This window comes from Papaver somniferum, chromosome 10, assembly GCF_003573695.1.
Source record: "Papaver somniferum cultivar HN1 chromosome 10, ASM357369v1, whole genome shotgun sequence".
Taxonomy (NCBI): domain Eukaryota; kingdom Viridiplantae; phylum Streptophyta; class Magnoliopsida; order Ranunculales; family Papaveraceae; genus Papaver; species Papaver somniferum.
The window spans coordinates 165,256,893-165,281,214 of record NC_039367.1 but is presented as its reverse complement, the minus strand read 5'-3'; the positions used below and the strand labels follow the sequence as shown (position 1 = coordinate 165,281,214).

At 40.4% G+C, this 24,322-nt stretch overlaps 1 protein-coding gene across 1 annotated transcript; it reads left to right on the top strand.

Annotated features, from left to right (window-relative positions):
- Positions 1–15,505: 15,505 nt before the first annotated feature.
- LOC113316805 lies at positions 15,506–15,958 on the top strand. Its single transcript, XM_026564955.1, has one exon. The coding sequence runs from the start codon at positions 15,506–15,508 to the stop codon at positions 15,956–15,958; it is 453 nt and encodes a 150-aa protein (XP_026420740.1).
- The last annotated feature ends 8,364 nt before the right edge of the window (positions 15,959–24,322 follow it).

Here is a 24,322-nt window from a genome sequence, read left to right as displayed (position 1 = left end):
GCTTGGCATACCCAAGGCCCAAAACCCTTACCCAAACCCATTTTCTATAACCAAAACCGCCTCCATCTTCAGCCGTCGGATTGGATCCATCTCATCATCCGATGGTCTCTCCTTCATCGCGCATCAAAATCTGAAGCTCCTGCAAAACACCATAGTGCCTAAATTCCAAGCCTTCAGATTAGATCATATTTAGATCCTACGGTCGCTTCTTTTCCTGTTCATCAAATATCGATACTTCCGGTTAACACTACAACACCTAACCTCGATCTTCGCCGTTGATTTTGTTGTATCAGAGGATCCGACGGTCGCTACCAGCCTCTTCAGGGGTAGCCATCCGATTCACCTACCAGCTTCGCATCCAGTGACTCAGATTCGCCAACATCGAAATTTGATATCCCGCCTCACACACTAGCAACCTATACCTATACCCTAAACTATCGACCCATTCTTCTCCTCTTTCTTTCTTCTTCTCCCCCACTCCTCTGCAGAAACCACCGTACACCACCACCTTCTCCACCTATGTCACCACCATCTCTACCACCTAACCTCCACCAAATCACCTTACAAACGCAACCCACCTTCACCACCAACTATCCATGATGATTTTCAATCCCTTCATCAACATCACACGACCTCAGTGACGTGTGGAATTGGTGAGAGTGATTGCATGTCATCAATCGAGGACAACAAGGCTATGGAGAGGTAGAGAAAGAGAATTGGCATCATGGGTTGCGACTATCACGATGGATTAGGTAATTGAGACAACCTAATTTCTATTTTTGTAATTTGGGGAAGAACAAACCCTAATTTTGGGGGAATTAGGTATTTAGGGAAATTGAAGACTGTAACTATAAATAGAGAATGAGTGTGGTGTAGAAAGGCATGCTGGACTAGCCAGTGTCCAGGACTTTCAAGTTCTGTTAATTTTCAATTTCAGTTGTTTTACTCTTAATATCCTGTTTTGTTCCTTGTGATGTTTGTTCCTTCATTTCAGTTGTGATGTTTGTTCTGTTAAGGTTTAATTTCAGTTGTGATGTTTGTTCCTTGTGATGTCTGTTAAGGTTAATTTCAGTTGTTTCATGTTCTGTTGATGTTTGTGTAATGTTAATGTTTAGTTCACTGCTGTTAGTTTAATGGAATGCTAGGCTAGAAACCTTTGAAGCACTGAATTGATTGAGTAATGGAAAAAATCAGTGCTCATAGCAAGCTGATTATCTTGCCATTCCATTTTTGTATGCTTAGGATGCATTGTGTTGATTGAGCATTGGGAGAAATTAGTGCTCATAGCAAGCTAATTCTCTTCCCATTCTATTTGTATGCCTGTATTCTTCCCTTGGCCTTGCATTGTCACCATTTCAGTTTCATTATCATCCCTGCCCTTGGCTTAGGCCTTGGTTCATTTCTATTGTTGTTGTTTAGTTCTCTGCTTGTTTAGTCATTGTCTTGTAAATTTTCTCCATTGTCTTTCCTGTTAACTGCCTCTGTTCTTCATTGCCTTGTTTTGCCCTGTTGTTGCCTCTCTTGCACTTGCCTTGCACTGCTGCTGTGCACTTGCCTTGCTGCATTGCACTGTTTTCTTCCCCTTCACTGCCTTGTGCTTCTGCTCCACTGCTGCTTTCCTTCCTCTTTGCTGCATTGCTTGTTCTGCTGCTTTCATTCCTCTTTGCAGTGCTGCTGCTGTGCAAGGCAGCAATTCTTGTTCTCCTTGTTCCTGCTGCATTCACTGCCTTGTGCTTCTGCTCCACTGCTGCTGCCTGTTCCCTGTCTGCTGATGCTCCAAAGCTCATAAGTTACAAAGCCCAAGTTCAATTCAGTGAAACCAAAGGCTAAAAGCCCAGGTTTAATCCCAAAGCCCATCCAACTGAGCCCAAAGCTCAGCTCATTCCAAAAAGCTAAGGCCCAATTCACTGTGAAAGCCCAGTGCCTTCAAGGCTAATTTCAGTTCACTGAGCCCAAGCCTAAGTTTAAGGCCAAAGCCCATTTACACTTCAAAGACTAACTGAGCCCAAGCTCAGTTCATTTTATTGTTATCAAACCCATTAGTACTCAAAGCCCAATTTAAGCTAAAAGGCTTCAAATCCCAACAGCAATTTAGAACCCAATTAGCTATAAACACTCCAAAACACACCCGATCTCTGTGGATCGACCCGTACTTGCACGAGCTACAACTGACAACCGTGCACTTGCGGTATTACTGTAGGCCCGCGTTTCATTGCGCTTAATTTTATACCCATCTTTGAGGCCTGCCAAGTTTTTGGCGCCGCTGCCGGGGACCATTTTGCATTTAAATATAACATCTTTGAGGCCTGCCAAGTTTTTGGCGTCGTTGCCGGGGATAATTTTTAGGATCTTTTAGAAGCCTACCAAGTTTTTGGCGTCGTTGCCGGGGATTGGTGCTGTGTTTTTCTTGTTGTTTTATTAGCTATTTTTGCATTTCATTGCATAGCATTTGCATCTGCATCTGCTTCACTTCATTTGCTGTTGGACCTGCTGTTCTGAACCTGTTTTTCCTCTGCTGGGACGCCACCAAGGAAAAGAACCAAAGCCCAACTGGGTTTTTGCAACAATATCAGAGCAGCTGGGCTGTGCTTAAAAGGTAACCCATTTAAGAGAACCCGAATTATGGGCTTCCAATTTTTTAATTGTGGGCATGTAATATTAAAGCCAATTTTTGGGCTTCTCTTATTTTCTGTTGGGTTTGTAATAATTTATTTGTGGGCTTGTTTGTTTAATTTGTGGGCTTGTATTTAATTTTTGTGAGCTTGTTTAATTTGGACTTGTATTTTGTATTCTGGGTTTTTAAACCCAGCTGAGCTTGTAACCGACCACGCTAGTTGAACTCGTTAGTGGGCCGAGTACCCAAATTCTAGGCCGAGATTTTGGACTCAGTTCCACCAAAAGTTTTCAACCAAGCGGAGCCAAAGCAAACACAAAAGGCTTGCACAGTGGGCTTGCTCCCATTCAAAAACCAAATTTTATTTTCTTTTCAAAAAAAAAAAAAAAAAAAAAAAATTCTTTTGCTCCCAATTTTTAAAACCAAATTTCTACTTTGCTCCCATTTTTAAACCAAATTTTCTCTTTCGTTTTCCCATCAAAACCAAAATTTGTCTTTTTCCCAACAAAACCAAATCTTTTTTCCAAAAAGTCCAATCCCATTAAAAAACCAAATTTTCTTGTAGATAATGTGTTAGTTAAATTTCCTTTTGTATATATTTTGCTAATCCAATATGATCTCGGCTGAAATATGTTGGATTTTTTGCCTTGAATAACGGAGTTTTAATTCTGCTTTCGCCGAAATCGGGTATTCTCTCTCCTTTTACTCTACTCAGCATGTCCCTTTCCATATGTTGCATTTTAATTCTTTCCATATTTTGAAACATTGAGGACAATGTTTAGTTTAGGTTTGGGGGTATAGAGTAGATACCATGATAATTTGCCATAATTGAAAACGAACTCCTTCTTCTTTTTGAAAAAATTGAAAAATTCCAAAAAAAAAAATTGAAAAATCAAAATTCAAAAAAATTAAAAAAAATGAAAAATCATAAAAATGGAGCTCATTTACCTTGAAATGTTGACTCTTGTGCAAATATGTAATTATTAGGAGTCTTAGTCTAGATTTAGGCACCCTGATTCTAGCACAATTCACATAGTGATAAGAAATTTGCACGCGCACGATCTACCAATACATGTATGGCCTCGATCTTCAAGGTGTTTGATAGGAAGTTACGATTGCCAATCACTTTAGAATACTGAACGAAACTTGACTAGCTTGTTCTTTGGTTGGTTGGGATAGAAGGTGGAGGTTACATTAAGAAAGACAACCATCGAATTTAACTGGGTGCATCAAAAAGGGCTACCTCTTGCAAAGTGTCATGTAATTTTTTGTTTCTTTTTGTTATGTATCAAAAGAGCTACCTTATGTAAAAAAATCAATTTCAAGTTCTTCTTAAAAAAAAAAAAAAAAAAAAAAAAAAAAAAAAAAAAAACAAAAAAAAACATGTATATATTCAAAAAAAAAAAAAAAAAAAAAAAAATCAGAAAAATACCAAAAAAATCAAGTATTTATCAATTCCATCATCTCTTGTTCCAAAAATAAAAAGAGAATAGTCAATGTAAATAAGAGTCATGTAAATAGTCATTTTGTTGTTTCATTGTAATAAGCAAGGAAGGGTGTATGCCATTGATGTACAACGCGAGTAATTGTGAAATACCTCCAACTCATTCACAATTCTCGTAAAGTCCGGACAGCTAGCTAGATTTCGACCTCAGTTCTTAGCCTGAGAAACTATCTCTTGGTGATTAGTAGTCATAACTTCAGATCTTTCTTTACACATGTGTAGATACACTTTACACTCTTATCACATGTCTTTATTTGTTATCAGTGCTAGGATTGTGCCTTTGATAGCTAGATTGACATCTCCATTTTGCTGTGAGCTTAAACTGTTTTGCACATGTCACATTTGATGGAATCTGAGCTTATATTTTGACCTAGAACTTTGTAGGTACGTTCTAAGCAAACCTTCACGAGACTTCAACTCGTCCACTAGGGACACTTAGTGGTTTAAAAGGCTTAGTGCATACGCTAAATGCATTCGAGAGACCAGCGACAGTGGTATAGTTAGGATTTCCTTAGTTTTGTTTTACTTGAGGACAAGTAAAATTCAGGTTTGGGGGTATTTGATGAGTGCCAAATAATGTATATATCTATCCCTTTTTGTTGGCATTTAACTCATCTTTTGTGCATTAATTCTACATTTTATCCCATATTCTGTATTTTCATTGTTTTCAAGAATAAATATTTTTCTTACTTAATTTTGCATTTTTAGGTAATAAATAAAGTCTGGATAACTTGCGGAGCGGAAAAGAGTTGAAGAGTAGTGAGAAGCCGGGAGAAATTACGCAAGGAAGCCGCAAAGAATGGAGCGCACGTCCAAAAAAAGCTAGGAATGGGATCAAGAAGGAAGAATTGTTCTTAAAGAAGATATGGGCTTGGCATACCCAAGGCCCAAAACCCTTACCCAAACCCATTTTCTATAACCAAAACCGCCTCCATCTTCAGCCGTCGGATTGGATCCATCTCATCATCCGATGGTCGCTCCTTCATCGCGCATCAAAATCTGAAGCTCCTGCAAAACACCATAGTGCCTAAATTCCAAGCCTTCAGATTAGATCATATTTAGATCCTACGGTCGCTTCTTTGCCTGTTCATCAAATATCGATACTTCCGGTTAACACTACAACACCTAACCTCGATCTTCGCCGTTGATTTTGTTGTATCATAGGATCCGACGGTCGCTACCAGCCTCTTCAGGGGTAGCCATCCGATTCACCTACCAGCTTCGCATCCAGTGACTCAGATTCGCCAACATCGAAATTTGATATCCCGCCTCACACACTAGCAACCTATACCTATACCCTAAACTATCGACCCATTCTTCTCCTCTTTCTTTCTTCTTCTCCTCCACTCCTCTGCAGAAACCACCGTACACCACCACCTTCTCCACCTCTGTCACCACCATCTCTACCACCTAACCTCCACCAAATCACCTTACAAACGCAACCCACCTTCACCACCAACTATCCATGATGATTTTCAATCCCTTCATCAACATCACACGACCTCAGTGACGTGTGGAATTGGTGAGAGTGATTGCATGTCATCAATCGAGGACAACAAGGCTATGGAGAGGTAGAGAAAGAGAATTGGCATCATGGGTTGCGACTATCACGATGGATTAGGTAATTGAGACAACCTAATTTCTATTTTTGTAATTTGGGGAAGAACAAACCCTAATTTTGGGGGAATTAGGTATTTAGGGAAATTGAAGCCTGTAACTATAAATAGAGAATGGGTGTGTGTTGTAGTATTAATTTTGCGGTAAATACGGATTCGTTGCTCGGACTTGAATAGATTTAAAAACAAAAATATGTACAAAATTGTCACAAGATCAAGAGGAACCAGGACTCAGGATTCCAATGTGTTTCATATTCAAGTGGCTCAGAAATTAATCCTAGGCGATTATAGCTCAAAATAAAACAAGTATTAACTCTATCTTTGCCAAATTAGATTCCATAAAATATTACTTGTATATTATAAGCATGGAACATCAAGAATCCCTAGGACTAAGCATGTTCCATCAAACAAAATCACAAGTAATTAATTGAAATCATAAATCAATTAAAATCGGTGCAAAAAGTGAATTAAGAATTATTTAAATAACCACATGGCTGAAAAACAACTTCCTCCATCATCCCAGTATTGGGGTTTAGCTACTCATGATAATCATGTTCTCAAAATACATACTTGATGCTCAAAATATGATTAAAAGAGTGAAAAATATAATACAGTGAAACTACGACCCTCTTTAAGCGTCCATAAAAGAACGATACCTTAGTGCTGCTGTTGATAAGCGACGCTGGTATTCTGCTGTTGAAGAACGACGCAGTGTACTGCTGCTAGCACTGTTGAAGAACGACGGTCCTGGAGGGTCCGTTCTTCGTCTTCTTCTTCCTCCTCGAGCAGCAGCAGGAAGCTTTCCTGCAGCTTCCTGTTCTTCGTCTTCCAGCCTCTCTGCTGCGTCTCTGTGGTCTCTAAACTTCCCAAACTCTTGATAAAACTTTCTCTCACTTCCCACCAGCCTTTATATACCAATAGGGTCCAAATAACTCGATTAAATCCGAGTTTATCTCCCTTTTTTCTTCACGTGCAGTTGAGAGAGAAATCTCTTTTCTGTTGCTTTGTACGCGTCTTCTGGCAATTTCTTACGCTCCAAACTTCTCCTAATCCTTAAACAAGACTAGATACACTTTACTTCAACGTAAAACTCTCCCAGAATCTCTAAAAATATATTTGAAAACTTCACAGAGAACACGTATTCTGTTTGGACTTTGATCGCTTCTCCCAGCCATTCCAGCCCAAGTTGATCGATAAAATCACTTGCATACGATCTGTTTATTCTTAACAGGCCTAGCCCAATTGATTTCAGGGATTTAATCTCCCTCAAAACTGCCCAGAAATCCAACAGAATTATCAGACGTGAACTTAGTTTTCCCGCCAAATTCCATTATTTGAACTTTGAATGTGGTGTCCCCTTAACCAGACCTGGTGTCCCTTTAGCAGCTGCTTGGAAATGGGTCACCCCTTAGTAATTAGGTTACCCCTTATCCAAAATCAAGGGTCCATATAGCAAGTTTCCTCTGGGGCATTTTCCGCACTTTTTTCGGGGTTCCTCCGGGGTATTTCTGGGGTACTTCCGGTACACTTCTGGGGCGCTTCCGGCACTCTATCAATGGAGGTTCAAACGCCGCATTTTCAGCCAATTTCGCCGCAAATCCTTATTCTTCTGAAAACACCTACAAATATATAAAATAACCAAATAAGTACAAAAATGGGTGCTAACACTATATACAATTGATATATTAGACACATAAATGCGTCTATCAAATACCCCCAAACTTATTATTTGCTAGTCCCGAGCAAATCAAAACTACAAAATAAAATCCTAACTCACTGTCGCAGGCATCGTCGATTGCATTTAGCGTATGCAATAAGCCTTTAAACCCCTAGGTGGCCCTAGTGGCCGAGTTATAGTCTCGGGAGGGCTTACCAGAGATATACCCACAAAACCTGTACTCCAGACCTTAGCTATCTACGCAGAACCTTGGAAGGCACTAAAGAATCTCCTTGGTTGGCATACTTATTGACTACAGGAAGAAGTACCCTGATGCGAAATTCCAATTGCTGTACACGAGTTTGCACTCAAGCATACTAAAATTCATATAAAGTGACAGAGCTCTACTCAGATAGTTGCACTATGGACATCATATTCGGAGTCAAAACTAATCACATGGTTAGATCAAGAAGATGGATATAGAAAAACATAGATGGTTTTGATGTTTACTAAGTGAACGACGTTTCCCATATCTGTCTGAAGGCCTCCGCCAAAATGAACCTATCCTAATGGATTGAGATACTAGTCTGACTAATATCAACACATTGGCATATACAAGGGTACCAGTGGTCGATAACCTAACTCTAGGTCAACACAACTGGCATATACAAGGGTACCAGTGGTCGACTTTATTGAATTTATTCCTTTTGGTCAAATGGTCTGGTCTCAATTTTTTCTTCTTTCATTTTTTTTTTTTTTTTTTTTTTTTTTTTGAAGGTATCTCAATCACTCTAATTCACCCTAGCATTGGTAACAACTTGAATCGTGGGCCCCACCTATTACTTAGAGAAACATAGTTTAAAAACAAAATAAAATAAAAATAGAAGTGAAAAGGACTCAACGAGATATGGTGAAACTATCATGTTATTTCTAACACCTGAGCTCTGTGCTTTTATGAATAGACTCTTTAGATGTTTCCATCTAATCAGATTGGTTCCTCAAACTCCTACAATCAAAATGCTTCCATCCACTTAGATTAGTTAGTGCAATCCTCAATAGGCATAATTTCTAGCTCTGGAGTTTATTTATTGCAACTAAAAAGTTTCTCCCATACCCCCAAACTTAAACCTACATTGTCCTCAATGTTCTAAAGATAAAATTAAAAACATGAACAAGGAGAAACTATTACCATTCGAAGAAAAAGAGTTAAGGAAAGATATTACCTGGTTGCATGAGTTTGGGTTACCTCCCAAGAAGTGCTAAGTTTAAAGTCTTCAGCCAGACATAGAAAAGGTTTAGTCAACTCGAACCGTATAACAATAGCCGGAATAACTGTGGGTCTTTAAAACCAAAAAGAGCTGACAAAAGGAAACTGCAGTGAACCAAGAAAATGTACAAGACTAGCATGCCCTTACCTAGTTTCTGGATAACTATCGCTAATTGCGGTTCAGGTTCAGGTTCTATGAAGGGGTCTAAATAGACTATTTTCCTCGGATGCATTTCCTCATAGGTAGGATTCAAATTATTAGGTCCTAGAGTCTGGAAAAACTCAGATAAGAACCTGGAATCACAAAATAACCTAAATAATTTAGGATCCTCTAAGTCAATTAGGTATGACTTACATAGTTGACCACAGTCAGAGTAGTGGTCATTCTGAAACAAATGTGTCGATTCTAATTTCCTAAAGTACTTAGGCTTAGTCTCAGAACTTAATAAGTAACACATTTGAAATCTATACGTTCCCACAATTGGAAGAAAACTATTTGGTGGGAAAACAAAGTCAATCTGGGTATCATAGCCTGGGCAAACCACATCAACCAGAGGATGGGTTTCTAACGACTGAACTTTTTTCATGACATCATTAGGTTCGGGAAACCTAGTATGAAGATAATCTTGTAAGATGGTTGAGGCATGGATATCACGTCCTATGTGAGGGGACTTTCTGAGAGTTAAAGGTAAAGCACTAGGAAAGTGATAATCACCCCCAAACTTAGAGTTTTCAGTGTCTCTAGTTAGACTAGCCACAATCTCCCTAATTTCTAGGTCATCAGATTCCTGAAAATGGGCAATTGATTCTTCTAAGTTGTAATATTGCAGTGTATCCTCATTAATCTCTACGAGTTCATCTAAGACTATTGTTTCTAAATCGTACGACTCTGAAACAGTATTCTCAGGGTAAAACCGTTCCTCGAAACCATCATCGATTACAGTTTCTAAATCGTTCGACTCGAAAACAGTAGTCTCAAGATAAACCGGTTCCTCTAAACCTTTATCGGATTCGTAAACAGGACATACTACATCGTCTAAAACGGTGGAATCCCTAATCAAATCCTCGTCCTTTTGAATAGGTGAATAATCATAATAATTATTTGGATTTGAACTAGAAATAATATAATCATTATAAAGCTCAATTGGATTACTAGATTCCTGATTACTATGCCTACATATTTCAGATTCTTCATCACTACTATCCTCATCATCATAATAGTACGAAGATGATTGAACCTTATCTAAATAAGTAGTGTTACCAATTATAACCTCGTTATCTTGATTATGTGAAAAAGTATCTTCATTCTCAAGGGTATTATTGGATACACTATATTGGCAATTCAAGTTATTTCGAGCAATACTTTCGTTCGTCTCTAACTCAAGTCTACGTGTCGACTCAGCTATCCTCTCAAGGGTCTCTTCCAAAGAAAGTTCCCTTAGTGTAGGATCTAAGTTTTGAGTTAATCTATTGAGGATATCTTCTACAGATTCAGTTGTTGTTGCAGTTCTTTCGTCCATATCTACGTTATTCACCTCATCTAATTTATACGTCGATTCAGCTAACTGACGTGATGACTCAGCTAAATTCCTAAGAGTCTCTTCTAGAGAAGGAATAGGAACTGAAGGATCATAATAAGGACTACTTTTCAATAGTTTGATTGTATCCTCTAGAGACGAAGAACTAGTACTATAATCTTCTTGCTCGTATGACTGATGCGCGTGCGGATAGTAATTGGGATCACCATGGTATGAACCATAACCTTGAAAAGGTTGGCGTCCCCAACCACTATTCTCACTATGGTCATAATACTGATGATGTCCATATTCAAATTCAGGTCGATATTCATTGTATTGGCTTCTATCATACCAGTTCGACATTCTTAATTGCAGGGGAATTCTACACAATCACAAACAAGGCCGACTCGACTCCACCAAAACAAACCTAAATATTTCTAGCAAACAAAAAGCATGATGGCTCCACTTAGATTGTTTTCTAGACCAGCTTCTATTCCTTCGAAAAGGAATTCGTTACAATTTGAGCACACCCCTCTGGAATCAATCCGAGCTAATGTAAGTTGAATCGAGGCGAGGGAAGCTCAGTGGAGCTTTGATACCCAAGGCCTCACCGCTATCACAAGGCGGCGCAGTCACGCATTCAACTCACAGAAACCATCATGAACTTTGAAATGTGCTTAAAGAGCAACCAATATTTTTCGAACGAGTTTCCTATTAAGCTCGTTACCCTATTGGTCTCGTTCTATTCAAATTTTAGGCTTAGGTTCGCGTTTGGTTTCGTTTTCCTAAGGCGGGCAAGAAGGAAACGGTGATGAAATCCGAGTCCTTATCTTGATTTGGCCAGGCCTTGCCCTTTACTAGGAAATTAAAAACAGTCCGGTTCGTCCTCAAACAATTATCACCTTAAGGCAGACAGTAACCCGCTTGCAGGAGATTCGCGGGTGTTTGATTGGACTTACCTCCCGTACCAGACGGGGATGAACCGTTGTCGTCGACTCGGGCCACGACTCCTATGCCGTGTGCGAACCCGAGGGGCCGAGACGATATAGTAATCGTCGTCCTTCCCTGCACACAGTTTATATAATAATTTTTTTTTTTTTTTTTTTTTTAATAATACCCTTCCGTAGGGTTAAAAAAAATAAAGTCCAATTTTTAAAGTCCAAAGTCCAAAATAAATAAAAAAAAAAATTACAGTTTTCCTCACACACTCTAAAAAAATTAAAATTAAAAATTAAATCCTAAAATTGTCCTTTTTTCTTCTCTTTTAGCTTTTAGCTTTAAGCTTTTTGTTCCCAAGTCCTTAGTATTCCACTTCGAACCTGTAAATCAAAGACACAAAAAGAAACGTAAAAAGGAACAAATAATAATAAATAAATAAAAAAATTAAACCTAAAAACAAATCTATATACAAGTCCGCGTCGGCGGCGCCATTTTGTTGTAGTACTTCGATTGCGGTAAATACGGATTCGATGCTCGGACTTGAATAGATTTAAAAACAAAAATATGTAAAAAATTGTCACAAGATCAAGAGGAACCAGGACTCAGGATTCCAATGTGTTTCATATTCAAGTGGCTCAGAAAATAATCCTAGGCGATTATAGCTCAAAATAAAACAAGTATTAACTCTATCTTTGCCAAATTAGATTCCATAAAATATTACTTGTATATTATAAGCATGGCACATCAAGAATCCCTAGGACTAAGCATGTTCCATCAAACAAAATCACAAGTAATTAATTGAAATCATAAATCAATTAAAATCGGTGCAAAAAGTGAATTAAGAATTATTTAAATAACCACATGGCTGAAAAACAACTTCCTCCATCATCCCAGTATTGGGGTTTAGCTACTCATGATAATCATGTTCTCAAAATACATACTTGATGCTCAAAATATGATTAAAAGAGTGAAAAATATAATACAGTGAAACTACGACCCTCTTTAAGCGTCCATAAAAGAACGATACCTTAGTGCTGCTGTTGATAAGCGACGCTGGTATTCTGCTGTTGAAGAACGACGCAGGTGTACTGCTGCTAGCACTGTTGAAGAAAGACGGTCCTGGAGGGTCCGTTCTTCGTCTTCTTCTTCCTCCTCGAGCAGCAGCAGGAAGCTTTCCTGCAGCTTCCTGTTCTTCGTCTTCCAGCCTCTCTGCTGCGTCTCTGTGGTCTCTAAACTTCCCCAAACTTCTTGATAAAACTTTCTCTCACTTCCCACCAGCCTTTATATACCAATAGGGTCCAAATAACTCGATTAAATCCGAGTTTATCTCCCTTTTTTCTTCACGTGCAGTTGAGAGAGAAATCTCTTTTCTGTTGCTTTGTACGCCTCTTCTGGCAATTTCTTACGCTCCAAACTTCTCCTAATCCTTAAACAAGACTAGATACACTTTACTTCAACGTAAAACTCTCCCAGAATCTCTAAAAATATATTTGAAAACTTCACAGAGAACACGTATTCTGTTTGGACTTTGATCGCTTCTCCCAGCCATTCCAGCCCAAGTTGATCGATAAAATCACTTGCATACGATCTGTTTATTCTTAACAGGCCTAGCCCAATTGATTTCAGGGATTTAATCTCCCTCAAAACTGCCCAGAAATCCAACAGAAAATTATCAGACGTGAACTTAGTTTTCCCTCCAAATTCCATTATTTGAACTTTGAATGTGGTGTCCCCTTAACCAGACCTGGTGTCCCTTTAGCAGCTGCTTGGAAATGGGTCACCCCTTAGTAATTAGGTTACCCCTTATCCAAAATCAAGGGTCCATATAGCAAGTTTCCTCTGGGGCATTTTCCGCACTTTTTTCGGGGTTCCTCCGGGGTATTTCTGGGGTACTTCCGGTACACTTCTGGGGCGCTTCCGGCACTCTATCAATGGAGGTTCAAACGCCGCATTTTCAGCCAATTTCGCCGCAAATCCTTATTCTTCTGAAAACACCTACAAATATATAAAATAACCAAATAAGTACAAAAATGGGTGCTAACACTATATACAATTGAGATATATTAGACACATAAATGCGTCTATCAGTGTGGTGTAGAAAGGCATGCTGTACTAGCCAGTGTCCAGGACTTTCAAGTTCTGTTAATTTTCAATTTCAGTTGTTTTACTCTTAATATCCTGTTTTGTTCCTTGTGATGTTTGTTCCTTCATTTCAGTTGTGATGTTTGTTCTGTTAAGGTTTAATTTCAGTTGTGATGTTTGTTCCTTGTGATGTCTGTTAAGGTTAATTTCAGTTGTTTCATGTTCTGTTGATGTTTGTGTAATGTTAATGTTTAGTTCACTGTTGTTAGTTTAATGGAATGCTAGGCTAGAAACCTTTGAAGCACTGAATTGATTGAGTAATGGAAGAAATCAGTGCTCATAGCAAGCTGATTATCTTGCCATTCCATTTTTGTATGCTTAGGATGCATTGTGTTGATTGAGCATTGGGAGAAATTAGTGCTCATAGCAAGCTAATTCTCTTCCCATTCTATTTGTATGCCTGTATTCTTCCCTTGGCCTTGCATTGTCACCATTTCAGTTTCATTATCATCCCTGCCCTTGGCTTAGGCCTTGGTTCATTTCTATTGTTGTTGTTTAGTTCTCTGCTTGTTTAGTCATTGTCTTGTAAATTTTCTCCATTGTCTTTCCTGTTAACTGCCTCTGTTCTTCATTGCCTTGTTTTGCCCTGTTGTTGCCTCTCTTGCACTTTCCTTGCACTGCTGCTGTGCACTTGCCTTGCTGCATTGCACTGCTGCATTGCACTGTTTTCTTCCCCTTCACTGCCTTGTGCTTCTGCTCCACTGCTGCTTTCCTTCCTCTTTGCTGCATTGCTTGTTCTGCTGCTTTCATTCCTCTTTGCAGTGCTGCTGCTGTGCAAGGCAGCAATTCTTGTTCTCCTTGTTCCTGCTGCATTCACTGCCTTGTGCTTCTGCTCCACTGCTGCTGCCTGTTCCCTGTCTGCTGATGCTCCAAAGCTCATAAGTTACAAAGCCCAAGTTCAATTCAGTGAAACCAAAGGCTAAAAGCCCAGGTTTAATCCCAAGGCCCATCCAACTGAGCCCAAAGCTCAGCTCATTCCAAAAAGCTAAGGCCCAATTCACTGTGAAAGCCCAGTGCCTTCAAGGCTAATTTCAGTTCACTGAGCCCAAGCCTAAGTTTAAGGCCAAAGCCCATTTACACTTCAAAGACTAACTGAGCCCAAGCTCAGTTCATTTTATTGTTATCAAACCCATTAGTACTCAAAGCCCAATTTAAGCCAAAAGGCTTCAAAGCCCAACAGCAATTTAGAACCCAATTAGCTATAAACACTCCAAAACACACCCGATCTCTGTGGATCGACCCGTACTTGCACGAGCTACAACTGACAACCGTGCACTTGCGGTATTACTGTAGGCCCGCGTTTCATTGCGCTTAATTTTATACCCATCTTTGAGGCCTGCCAAGTTTTTGGCGCCGCTGCCGGGGACCATTTTGCATTTAAATATAACATCTTTGAGGCCTGCCATGGAGCGACCGTCGGATGAAGGGATGTAGCAAAACGGACGACCCAAGATGGAGATGGGCGTTGCGATGTAAAGAGGGGGCTTCAGAGTTTGATGTGCGATGATGGAGCGACCGTAGGATGCTGAAATGCTTCGATCTGACGGCTGAAATCCGAGACGGGCTTGGATAGTGGAAATGTGTTTGAGTAAGGGTTTTGGGCCTTGGGTATGCCAAGCCCATATCTTCTTTAAGGACAATTCTTCTTCTTCAAGCCCACTTCTAGCCTTTTGGTCTTGTGCACAACATTCTTCGCGGCTTCCTTGTGTAATTCCTCCCGGCTTTTCACTACTTTTCTGCTCTTTTCCGCTCTGCTATTCATCCAAACTTTATTTATTACCTAAAAATGCAAAATTAAGTAAGAAAAATATTTATTCTGGAAAACAATGAAAATACAGAATATGGGATAAAATGTAGAATTAATGCACAAAAGATGAGTTAAATGCCAACAAAAAGGGATAAATATATACAATATTTGGCACTCATCAAAAGCCGAGAAAGGAGACGATTAGGATGTAATTTCATAGCGCATTCCAGGGGAAGTTTCCGAGATTTTGAAGATAATGTACTCTCAAGAGTGTACAAGGTAGATCGCGAAGGTAATGAGATAATGAACTCCCCGAAGGAAGAACCATTAGAAGGCTGGAAAAAAAGAGAAATATCCTTTTTGGCGAATGACGTGACAGAAGGAGAAATCCAGCAAATGAATTCACTAGTCGTTAGCCTAGCAGTGGCCCAGATTGCATCCCAGGAAAAGGGATCAACAAATTAAGGAGATGACTTGGGAGGTGGACAAAGTCTTGATAGACATGGGAAGATCAGTAGACGTCCTCTTTTACCATACCTTTAGAGCTCTGGGATATGAGGATTCTGACTTGTTACCTTCTGCGTATACGTTGTATGGATTTAATGGAGTGGCGACAAGTCGAAAAGGCGAGATATGCTTGGAAATATTGGCGGGAGATTTGGAAAAAAAGTTTACTCTATGTGTGATATATGTGGAGTCACCATATAATTATCTTATAGGTAGACCATGGGTGCACGGAATAAAAGGAGTTGCGTCCACTTATCACCAAATGATACGGTTCTCAATTCCAAGTGGAATCGGCGAAATACGAGGAAGCAGCGAAGAAGCCGAGAACTGCAACAAGAAATATGTTGATATTTACGAGAGTAAAGTAAAAAGGAAGAAGGAACGGAAGTGGAAGGTACTGGAGGTGAAGAAGGATGACGAACTACGGGGTATACCTGGCAAAGGCTAAATAAGGGTGGGCAATACCTAGCGAGGTATCAGAAAAGGAGGGAGAATCCGCGAAGCCCATAAAACCAACCCCGTTGGGAGAGCCAACCTTGAATTTCTCCGCAGTCGAACCGACGAAAGATGTAAATCTAGGAACGGAAGACGAAACAAAAATCATAAAAATTGGGATGAAAATGGAGGAGGAAGAATAAAGAAGGTTGGTAGAACTATTAACAAAATATGGAGACATATTTGCGTGGAGCATGGAGGAAATTCCAGGCATTGATCCTCGTGTTGTATGCCATCGATTGAAATTAGACCCAACAATCAATCCAGTAAGACAACGGATAAGGAAGATAGCGACGACTTATCATGAACAAATTGACAAGGAACTTCAGAAGATGATGAAGACAGGCATCATAAAGCCGGAAAAATATCCATATTGGATTGCGAATATGGTAATTGTACCGAAGAAGAACAATGGTATAAGAATATGTATTGATTTCAGTGATCTAAATACTGCTTGTCCCAAGGATAATTTCCCTTTACCAAATATCCCTCAGATGGTGGAAGCAGTGTCCGGGTACAAAAGGTTATCATCCTTGGATGGGTATTGTGGATACAATCAAATACCTTTGGCCGAGGAAGACCAGGAGCACACAGATTTCTTCACTCCTAAGGGGCTGTACTGCTACACGAGAATGCCATTTGGATTGAAAAACGTAGGGGCTACATACCAGCGAATGGTGGAGAAGGTATTCGCAAAATAGGTACACAAAACGTTGGAAGTCTATGTAGACGACATGTTGGTCAAAACCAAAGACTCCGGAGATCATGTGGAAGACTTGAAAGAGATCTTCGATCAGATGAGGAGATACAAGATGAAAGCCAATCCGTTGAAGTGCATTTTCGGGGTAGAATCAGCAAAGTTCTTAGGCCATATAGTTTCTCAAACAGGCATAGAGGTGGACCCTGCAAAGGTACAGGCGATACTAGAAATGCCATCACCAGCTACTGTAAAAGATGTGCAAAATTTAAATGGGCAGCTCGTGGCACTGGGACGGTTCATCTCGCGGTCATCTGATAAATGTAAACACTTTTTTGACATTTTAAACAAAGGAGCAAAATTCGCGTGGACACAAGAATGTGAAGAAGATCTGAAGGGCGTAAAAGAACACCTAATCAAGTTATCAATCCTGCAAAAGTCGGAACCAGGGAGGAGCTGTTACTCTATCTCGCATCCACACCCAATGCTATTAGTGCAGTCCTACTCAGGAACGATGGAGGAGTAAAAAAACCCATATTCTACGTGAGTAAAACCTTGAATTCCACAGAAAGAAATTACCCTAAGATCGGTAAATTGATATTGGCGTAATTCTACGCATCAGGAAAATTGCGGACGTATTTTCAAACCCACAAAACCAAAGTGCTCACAAGGATACCCATAGAGTCAGTCTTGAAGCATTCCCAAAGGGTTGGGAGAGTAGAGAGGTGGAAAACTCACATCAACCATTTCGGGATGAAGTACGAAGTACATACTTTGACGAGGTCACATATAATAGCAGAGCTTCTTGCTGAATTTCCTTCGGAAGAAGATGGGAGTGTGGAAGACATGATGGAGACGGACGAAGGCCGACCGGACCCAAGGGATTTGTTAAAGCAAAGTCATCCCAGGAGATGGGAAATCTTCGTTGATGGGGCGTCTAATAGTTGTGGATGGGGTGTAGGAATAGGATTCACCTCGCCTGCAGGTGAGCGAATAGTATTATGTTTTCGTTTGGAATACAAAGCCACGAATAATGAAACCGAGTATAAGGCAGTAATACAGGATCTGAGAATTGCAATAGAAATGGAACTGGACAATGTACGAATTACTAGTGACTCACAACTAGTAGTTCGTCAGATTCAAGGAATGTATAATACAGTCGATCCAGTGATGAAGAAATATCAGCAGCTCGTGCAAGATGCATTAACCTTCATAGCTTCCATGATTGAGAATCCAAAAATCGGGCATATTATGATTCAACGGTTGATGCAGCCTTCAGTAAGCAGAGAAGAAAGAGAACTTCAGGTAATGACGGTAGAAGGGAGGAACTCAGTAATGAGAAAAGAGGATTGGAGAACACCAATCTACAACTACTTGATGACAGGAGACTTCTCACGAGATAGACAAGAGGCAAACAAAGTCAAAAGCAAATCCACGAATTACGAGGTGCGAGAAGGGATCCTTTACAGGCGATCATTCTTGGGTCCACTGATGAGGTGCTTATCACAGGAGGAAAGGATTGAAATCATGAAATCAATTCATTATGGGGACGCTGGAAACCACATCGGAACCAGATCACTAGCTTAAAAGAGCCGAACACAGGGTTACTTTTGGCCCTACATGCATAAAGATGCGAAAGACATTTCTACAAGGTGTGAGGCGTGTCAAAGGTTCGGCAAAAGGATACATGCACCAGCCACACGCTTGAACTCAGTATTGAGCGTGTGGCCATTCGCCATGTGGGGAATAAATATCGTGGGGCCCTTTATAACGGGGACGAAGAAAAGAAGGTACTTGATTGTAGCAACTGACTACTTCACAAAGTGGGTGGAGGCAAAGGCAGTGCAGGATACAAAAGATGGGGATATATACGATTTTATCCTTGAACACATCAATTGTAGATTTGGTATACCAGTCCTGATTGTTTCAGACAATGGAAAGCAGTTCTAAGAGGAGAATGTGAAGATGATGTTCAACGCCTTTAAAATTAAATCCGGGAAATCTACTCCATTATATCCCCAATGTAATGGGAAGGAAGAGGCTACAAATAAAGCGGTGGCTTCCACGCTGAAAAAAAAGCTGGAAAAGCATCACAAAGGATGGTGCGAGCAGATCCTGAATGTGGTGTGGTCATATAGAACCACAAGGAGAGAAGCAACAGCAGTATCCCCGTTCTGTTTAACGTACGGAGCAGAGGCAGTGCTACCAGCCGAATCCATCATGCCCACAACAAGGAGAGAGGCATGGGAAAAAGGGTTAAACACGGACTTAATTCTTGCAAAATTGGATGATCTCGAGGAAAATAGAGAAAATGTGTTACAACATATGACGAACTATCACCAGAGGTTGTCGAGAGAATATAATAAAAGGGTAAAATCAAGAAGCTTCGTCCCGGGAGAGCTGGTGCTACGAGAGATACCACCTTATCAGCGAGGATCAGGTTGAAAGCTAGAACCCACTTGAGAGGGTCCATACATCGTAAAGAGGGTTTTTGGAAATGGGGCATATGAATTAGCATACTGCGAAGGGAAGGATACCGACGAAGAAGGAGAGATAATTTACGGCGAACTAGAACGACAAGACAGGACGCTAGATCATCCTTGGAACCCTGTTTACATTAAAAAATATTATCCCTGGATGTAAGAAGCGAACAGAATTTATCAATACAATATTTCTATAATTTTATATGAATGGATCCGTTTACACGAGCAGATAAGACCTCACATTAGGAGGCGAATAATAATGACGAAATAAACAGTTTTTAAGGAAACTCAAAACCTTCTCCTAGGAAGGCTGGGAACCCACGGCATGCACCCTAGTTCGCATGAAAATGCAATACGCAAAGACCTAGCGCATGTCGTGGACAATTCTGAGGAAGAAAGTTAGGGGCAATGATAAGACCTATCCGCTGGGACCCCTTTTATGATGGTCTTCTGTAAGGAGTGCAGAAATATGACCAAGGCGCCGACGTATTCGGTTGAGTTGCGGGTGCCTGGGATGTCTGGAGCGTTACCAGCCATATCCGTATGGCAATTCTTGTATACGATGCACTCGATCCCAAAGAAACCCCTCTTAGGGTGTGACTTCGTAACTCTGAGCCTTATCGGCGAAGAGGATAAGAAGTCGCGAAAACAACTGAATGTCGTAATAACCGGATTGGAGGAGACCAACATGCATGTTAGGGTTAACCTCCTTGAAGGGGCACTCAGGGGGGAATATAAAGGGATGGCACCCTCCAGATTAGGGAGCCGTGTGACCAAAAAAGACGGCAATGTCATGGGGATGCTATTCATGGGAATAGATAAGCCTGTCATATTGTCGCGAAAAGAAAACTTAGCAATGATGTTAAGGCGAGGTTGATGGATTACTATTCGGAAAAATAACAAGCGCCTGAAACTTCGCCGAAGAAATACCCTTCATAATAGGGTGAGGCGCAATAAGACCTTAACTAGGAGGCGCATTAAGACCTCATAAATAAGAAAATAAAAGGTAAACAAAAAATAGACGTACACACCGGAATGGCGTACTTATGAAGACCGTAACCAGAATACTCTCTTCTTGATCGGACAAATCTCAATAAGAACAAGAGGCAAGTATATAATTTTTATATTTTTTGTTCTTTTTTAGCATTCTCCTCTCAAGACTACAAAGTACTTAAGGAATAATTTAAAAAATAAGAGACGAGACATCAGAGAAAGGAGCGCGCAGGAAAATAGCGAAGGCATATTTTTACAACTAGAACACAAGTACATACTTGGTGTGAAAAGATTAAAGGCGGAAACAACAGTTCTAATTGAAAAAATAGCAAGATCATAATATACATAAAGGGTTGAAGTTTATATACATAAACGAAGAATACAAGGGTAAAAGATTGTATACTCTAATAACCATCAGCCTCATCGTCTTCACCAGACTCTGTGCCTTCGTCGGAAGAAAGGATTGGTTTGTGGATGGTAGGCTCCGGTTCGGGTTCGTCTTCTGAAAATACCCCAAGATCCAGGGGAACGTGGGGAATATTCTCTAAGTCGCAGAATTCATTAAAGAGCCTCACCTTTTCATCTTGGGAATTTCGGCGAAGCTTCTTTGCAAGTAAAACTGCGTCCTTCACCATCTTGTCAAGATCCTCGTTTAAGCCGCGGACATCTTCTTGAAGATAAGAGACTTGTCCCTTAAGATTTTGCTCAGAACCTGAGATGAAGAAAGATAAGTAAGTAGGCTATCTGGAAATGTAAGGCAAAATCAAATGGCTAAGAAAGGCAAACTTACGACGAAGAGCAGACGAGATGTTTTTCTCCTCAGCAAGTTGCGATTCTTACTGAGCGATACGAGCACTCTGGCGAACAATAAGGTCCATACTTTCGTGAACTTCCACGAGATGGGACATGCTGTGATTATGTCCCTAAGGAGGCGAATAGGAAATAAATGGGTAAGGTAATGCTGTTAAGGAAAATAAGAAAGGAATCGGCTGCTGTCACACTTACCAAACACAATAGGGAAGCATGTTGTTGAATGGAGAGATTCAAAGAAGAATTCTGGATAAATCCTTGATCGGCATCTAAAAAGGAATGAGAGCTCAAGGAGGTCAGGGATTCAGCCGCCGCGGATCTTAAGGAGGAGTTCGAACGAGTTGTCATGAAGATATCCCGAAGGAATTTCATATCAGGAAGATATGTTGGGTCTTTAGAATCTTCAACATGAGGGCGAGAGGAGCTAGGAGGAGGACGGTCTAGTCCCGAAGGATGAACTTGAGATAGCCTATCTACGTCCATTGTACGAGAACGATGTTGAGAAGGCTCCCGAGCACGAGGAGAGGTTGAAGGGTCATCCTAAAAACCACAAAGTTCGTAGATAAATCAAAGGATAAAAGGCAAGCCGCGAACTAGGGACGAACCTGAGCGAAATAGGAGGAAACTTTTGAGCGAGCACGCTTTCTTGTGTTTGCAGCAGGGCCCGTTGCAACTCGAGATTCCTCCCTCTGCAAAGTGAAAGATTAGGAGTTGGATTAAGAAATTGAAAAAATATGACTCGCAAGATACAAAGCTGAGCTGGAGGTGGCTTCTTGGAACGGTTCTTTATCATGCCAGGAGGTGAGAAGGAATACTAAGGCAAAAGCAAGGGCGTTAGAGGGGTATACAGTAAATAAAGGGAAGATTGAATGAAAAGTCGAACTTTCCCCAGGGGGCATCTTGGGCCAATTAAACCGACCCGGGTCGTATTCGGCGAGGTGGGCATGCTTCAGAAGTGGAGCGGAACGAGGCACACCATTCTCGTCTAATCCCCACACAAAGGGTCCTTCGATCACCAGAAGATACATCATCCAATTTTCATCGTTGGATAAGCGAAGATACTTGTTCCTCTTTTCGCCAGTAGGATCGACATCAAAAAGTAGTGCCTTGGATGGATCAGCCAAGATCTTACGGGTAAACTTCACACCCCACTCTTGGTACGATCTCGTGGACAAGTACTGGACGAGGTAATTTTCCAGAAAAGATTAGACGTTATAATCAACTTAAGGAAAGTCCGACCCTAATTCGGGAATCTGAGAAGGAAGGCCATTTGATATTCGAACAAATTTGTTAGCCAAGCGAATAGCGTTCCCACTTAGCTGATAAACACCATGGCAAAGACGAGCTAAAATCTCAAGGAGTAGAGGATTCTTTGGATCATATAGAGGAAAAGAAAGCCCTGCTCTTAACTGTCCAATGGTGACAATCATCCTCGATGAAGTCCAGGTTTCAGCCCGTATCCACCAGTAGGTTATTTCCATCAAATCAGTAGCAGTGATAGGAGGAGTAACAGAGGAATCGATTGCAGGAGATAGGGTGATTCCTACCCTATTAAGGTCGGATTTAAACTCTTCATAGGTCCAGGATGTGGTTGGAGGGGGAATCTTTCTGGGAGCCATTAAAAACAGAAGAACAAAGCTTACTGGAGATAAGAGGGGAAAGGAGGAGAAGACTAAAGTCTTAGATAGATAGGAAGAAGGAGTATTTATACCAGATGACTGGTCAAAATGACCCACGACTGAAGAATACGAACCAGTAATCGACGGTTACGAGGAAAAGAGAACCACGTGGAAGACGAAAAATGGGAGGAAAGGCGGTTATCAAACTTCGGACGGTTCTTATTCTCCTCTCTTTATGATCAAGCAGAATAAGAAAAGGAAAAATGTAGTTACCAAAGTATAAGCCGACACGTGGCCATAGGAAGACGCGGGAATCTGGTGAAAAGATCTTAATTCAAGCCCCGAGATTTGTCGTCAGGGACTTGTCAAATCAAGTCAGAATTATCCTTATCCACATGGCAGCGAAGTAAAGCTTGGTAAGAGGAAGCTCTCCAAAGGGGACGTAGAACGCGAAAGGAAACATATGTCCATTACGAAATGACCACGAAATAATGTGACTTGGCTTGGAAGAAAAGCTACCCCCACGAAGTGGATGAATTATCGAGCAAGAAATGGGACAGGTGTCCCGACAAGACCACGTGAAGCCAGCGGAAGGTGAGGAAAAACTTTATGGAATATGCTCCAGGCGAAGCATGAAGTAACCTCAGCGAGATGATATGAGTTGTATACCACTAGGGTTGCTTAGGCCTATAAATAGAGACCTTTGGACAATGTAAGAGGGAGGACCTTTTGGAGAGGGAAAGGTGTAGCATAGGAGAGAGAAAGAGTTAGGGTTTCCTTGTAATTCATAGGCTTAGAAAGGAATTAGGGTTTTCTTAGAACCCACGAGTGTAACTTGTATTTCGCTTGAGATTAATAAATAAACTTAAATTCTTGTGTCATCGTGTCTTAGATCTCATTTACTTTCCATTTGGGTATGTTGCTGGATTTCCAGTAATCACATTTTTATTTAATCTGTCAGTAAGTGACGTATGAGTTGTTGTGATTTTTTGAACAGTCAAATTTGGTGGACGTTGGAGATGACTGGGAAGCAAAATTGTCATTGCCGGGAACTTTGTCACACCTCGAGTATGTCCAGATTAAAAACGTGGATGGATGTGAGAATGAACTCAAGCTTCTGAGTTTTTTGTTGAAAAATGCCAAGGTTTTGAAGAAAGTTGTTATATACTTTCTTTCTAGTGTTGTCTTGCCTGATCACAGACTGAGACAGGTGAACGAGTTTAAGGATAAGTTAAGAGCAGTTCCTAGTGCTTCTTCGAGTATCCAGCTGGAGTTAAACTAAGACTTAGTAGAGCTTTTCCGAACCTGCAACTAAAAGTAGTACACTATCAATCGATACTTCTAAACTCGATTAAGAAGAAAGGAAGTAGTATGGAACCCTAAACAATGAGTGTTTTTGTTTCTTTTTTACTTTAATTTTCGACGATATGTCTTCCTCTGTTAATTGAAGAATCATTGAAATGTCTATTAGGGACTTTGTTAAACTCAAATTAAGACTGTTTTTCAGTGCTGATTAACTGAACTTTTGTGTATAAAATTAAGCATCATGTCTTCTTGCTTCATTTCTTCACGCATCAAAATGAGGTGGTGAGGAACAGAAGTTACCCACATATTACATATTACAGAAAGCTGTAGGAAATCTGCAGGGGAAGTAAAAAAATGACTGAATTATTCCACGTAATAATTTTGTATGAGAACTGTATTAGAGTTTCTAA

Coding starts and splice junctions, on each gene's coding strand:
- LOC113316805 (XM_026564955.1), top strand. CDS start 15,506: ATGGGAAGATCAGTAGACGTCCTCTTTTACCATACCTTTAGAGCTCTG.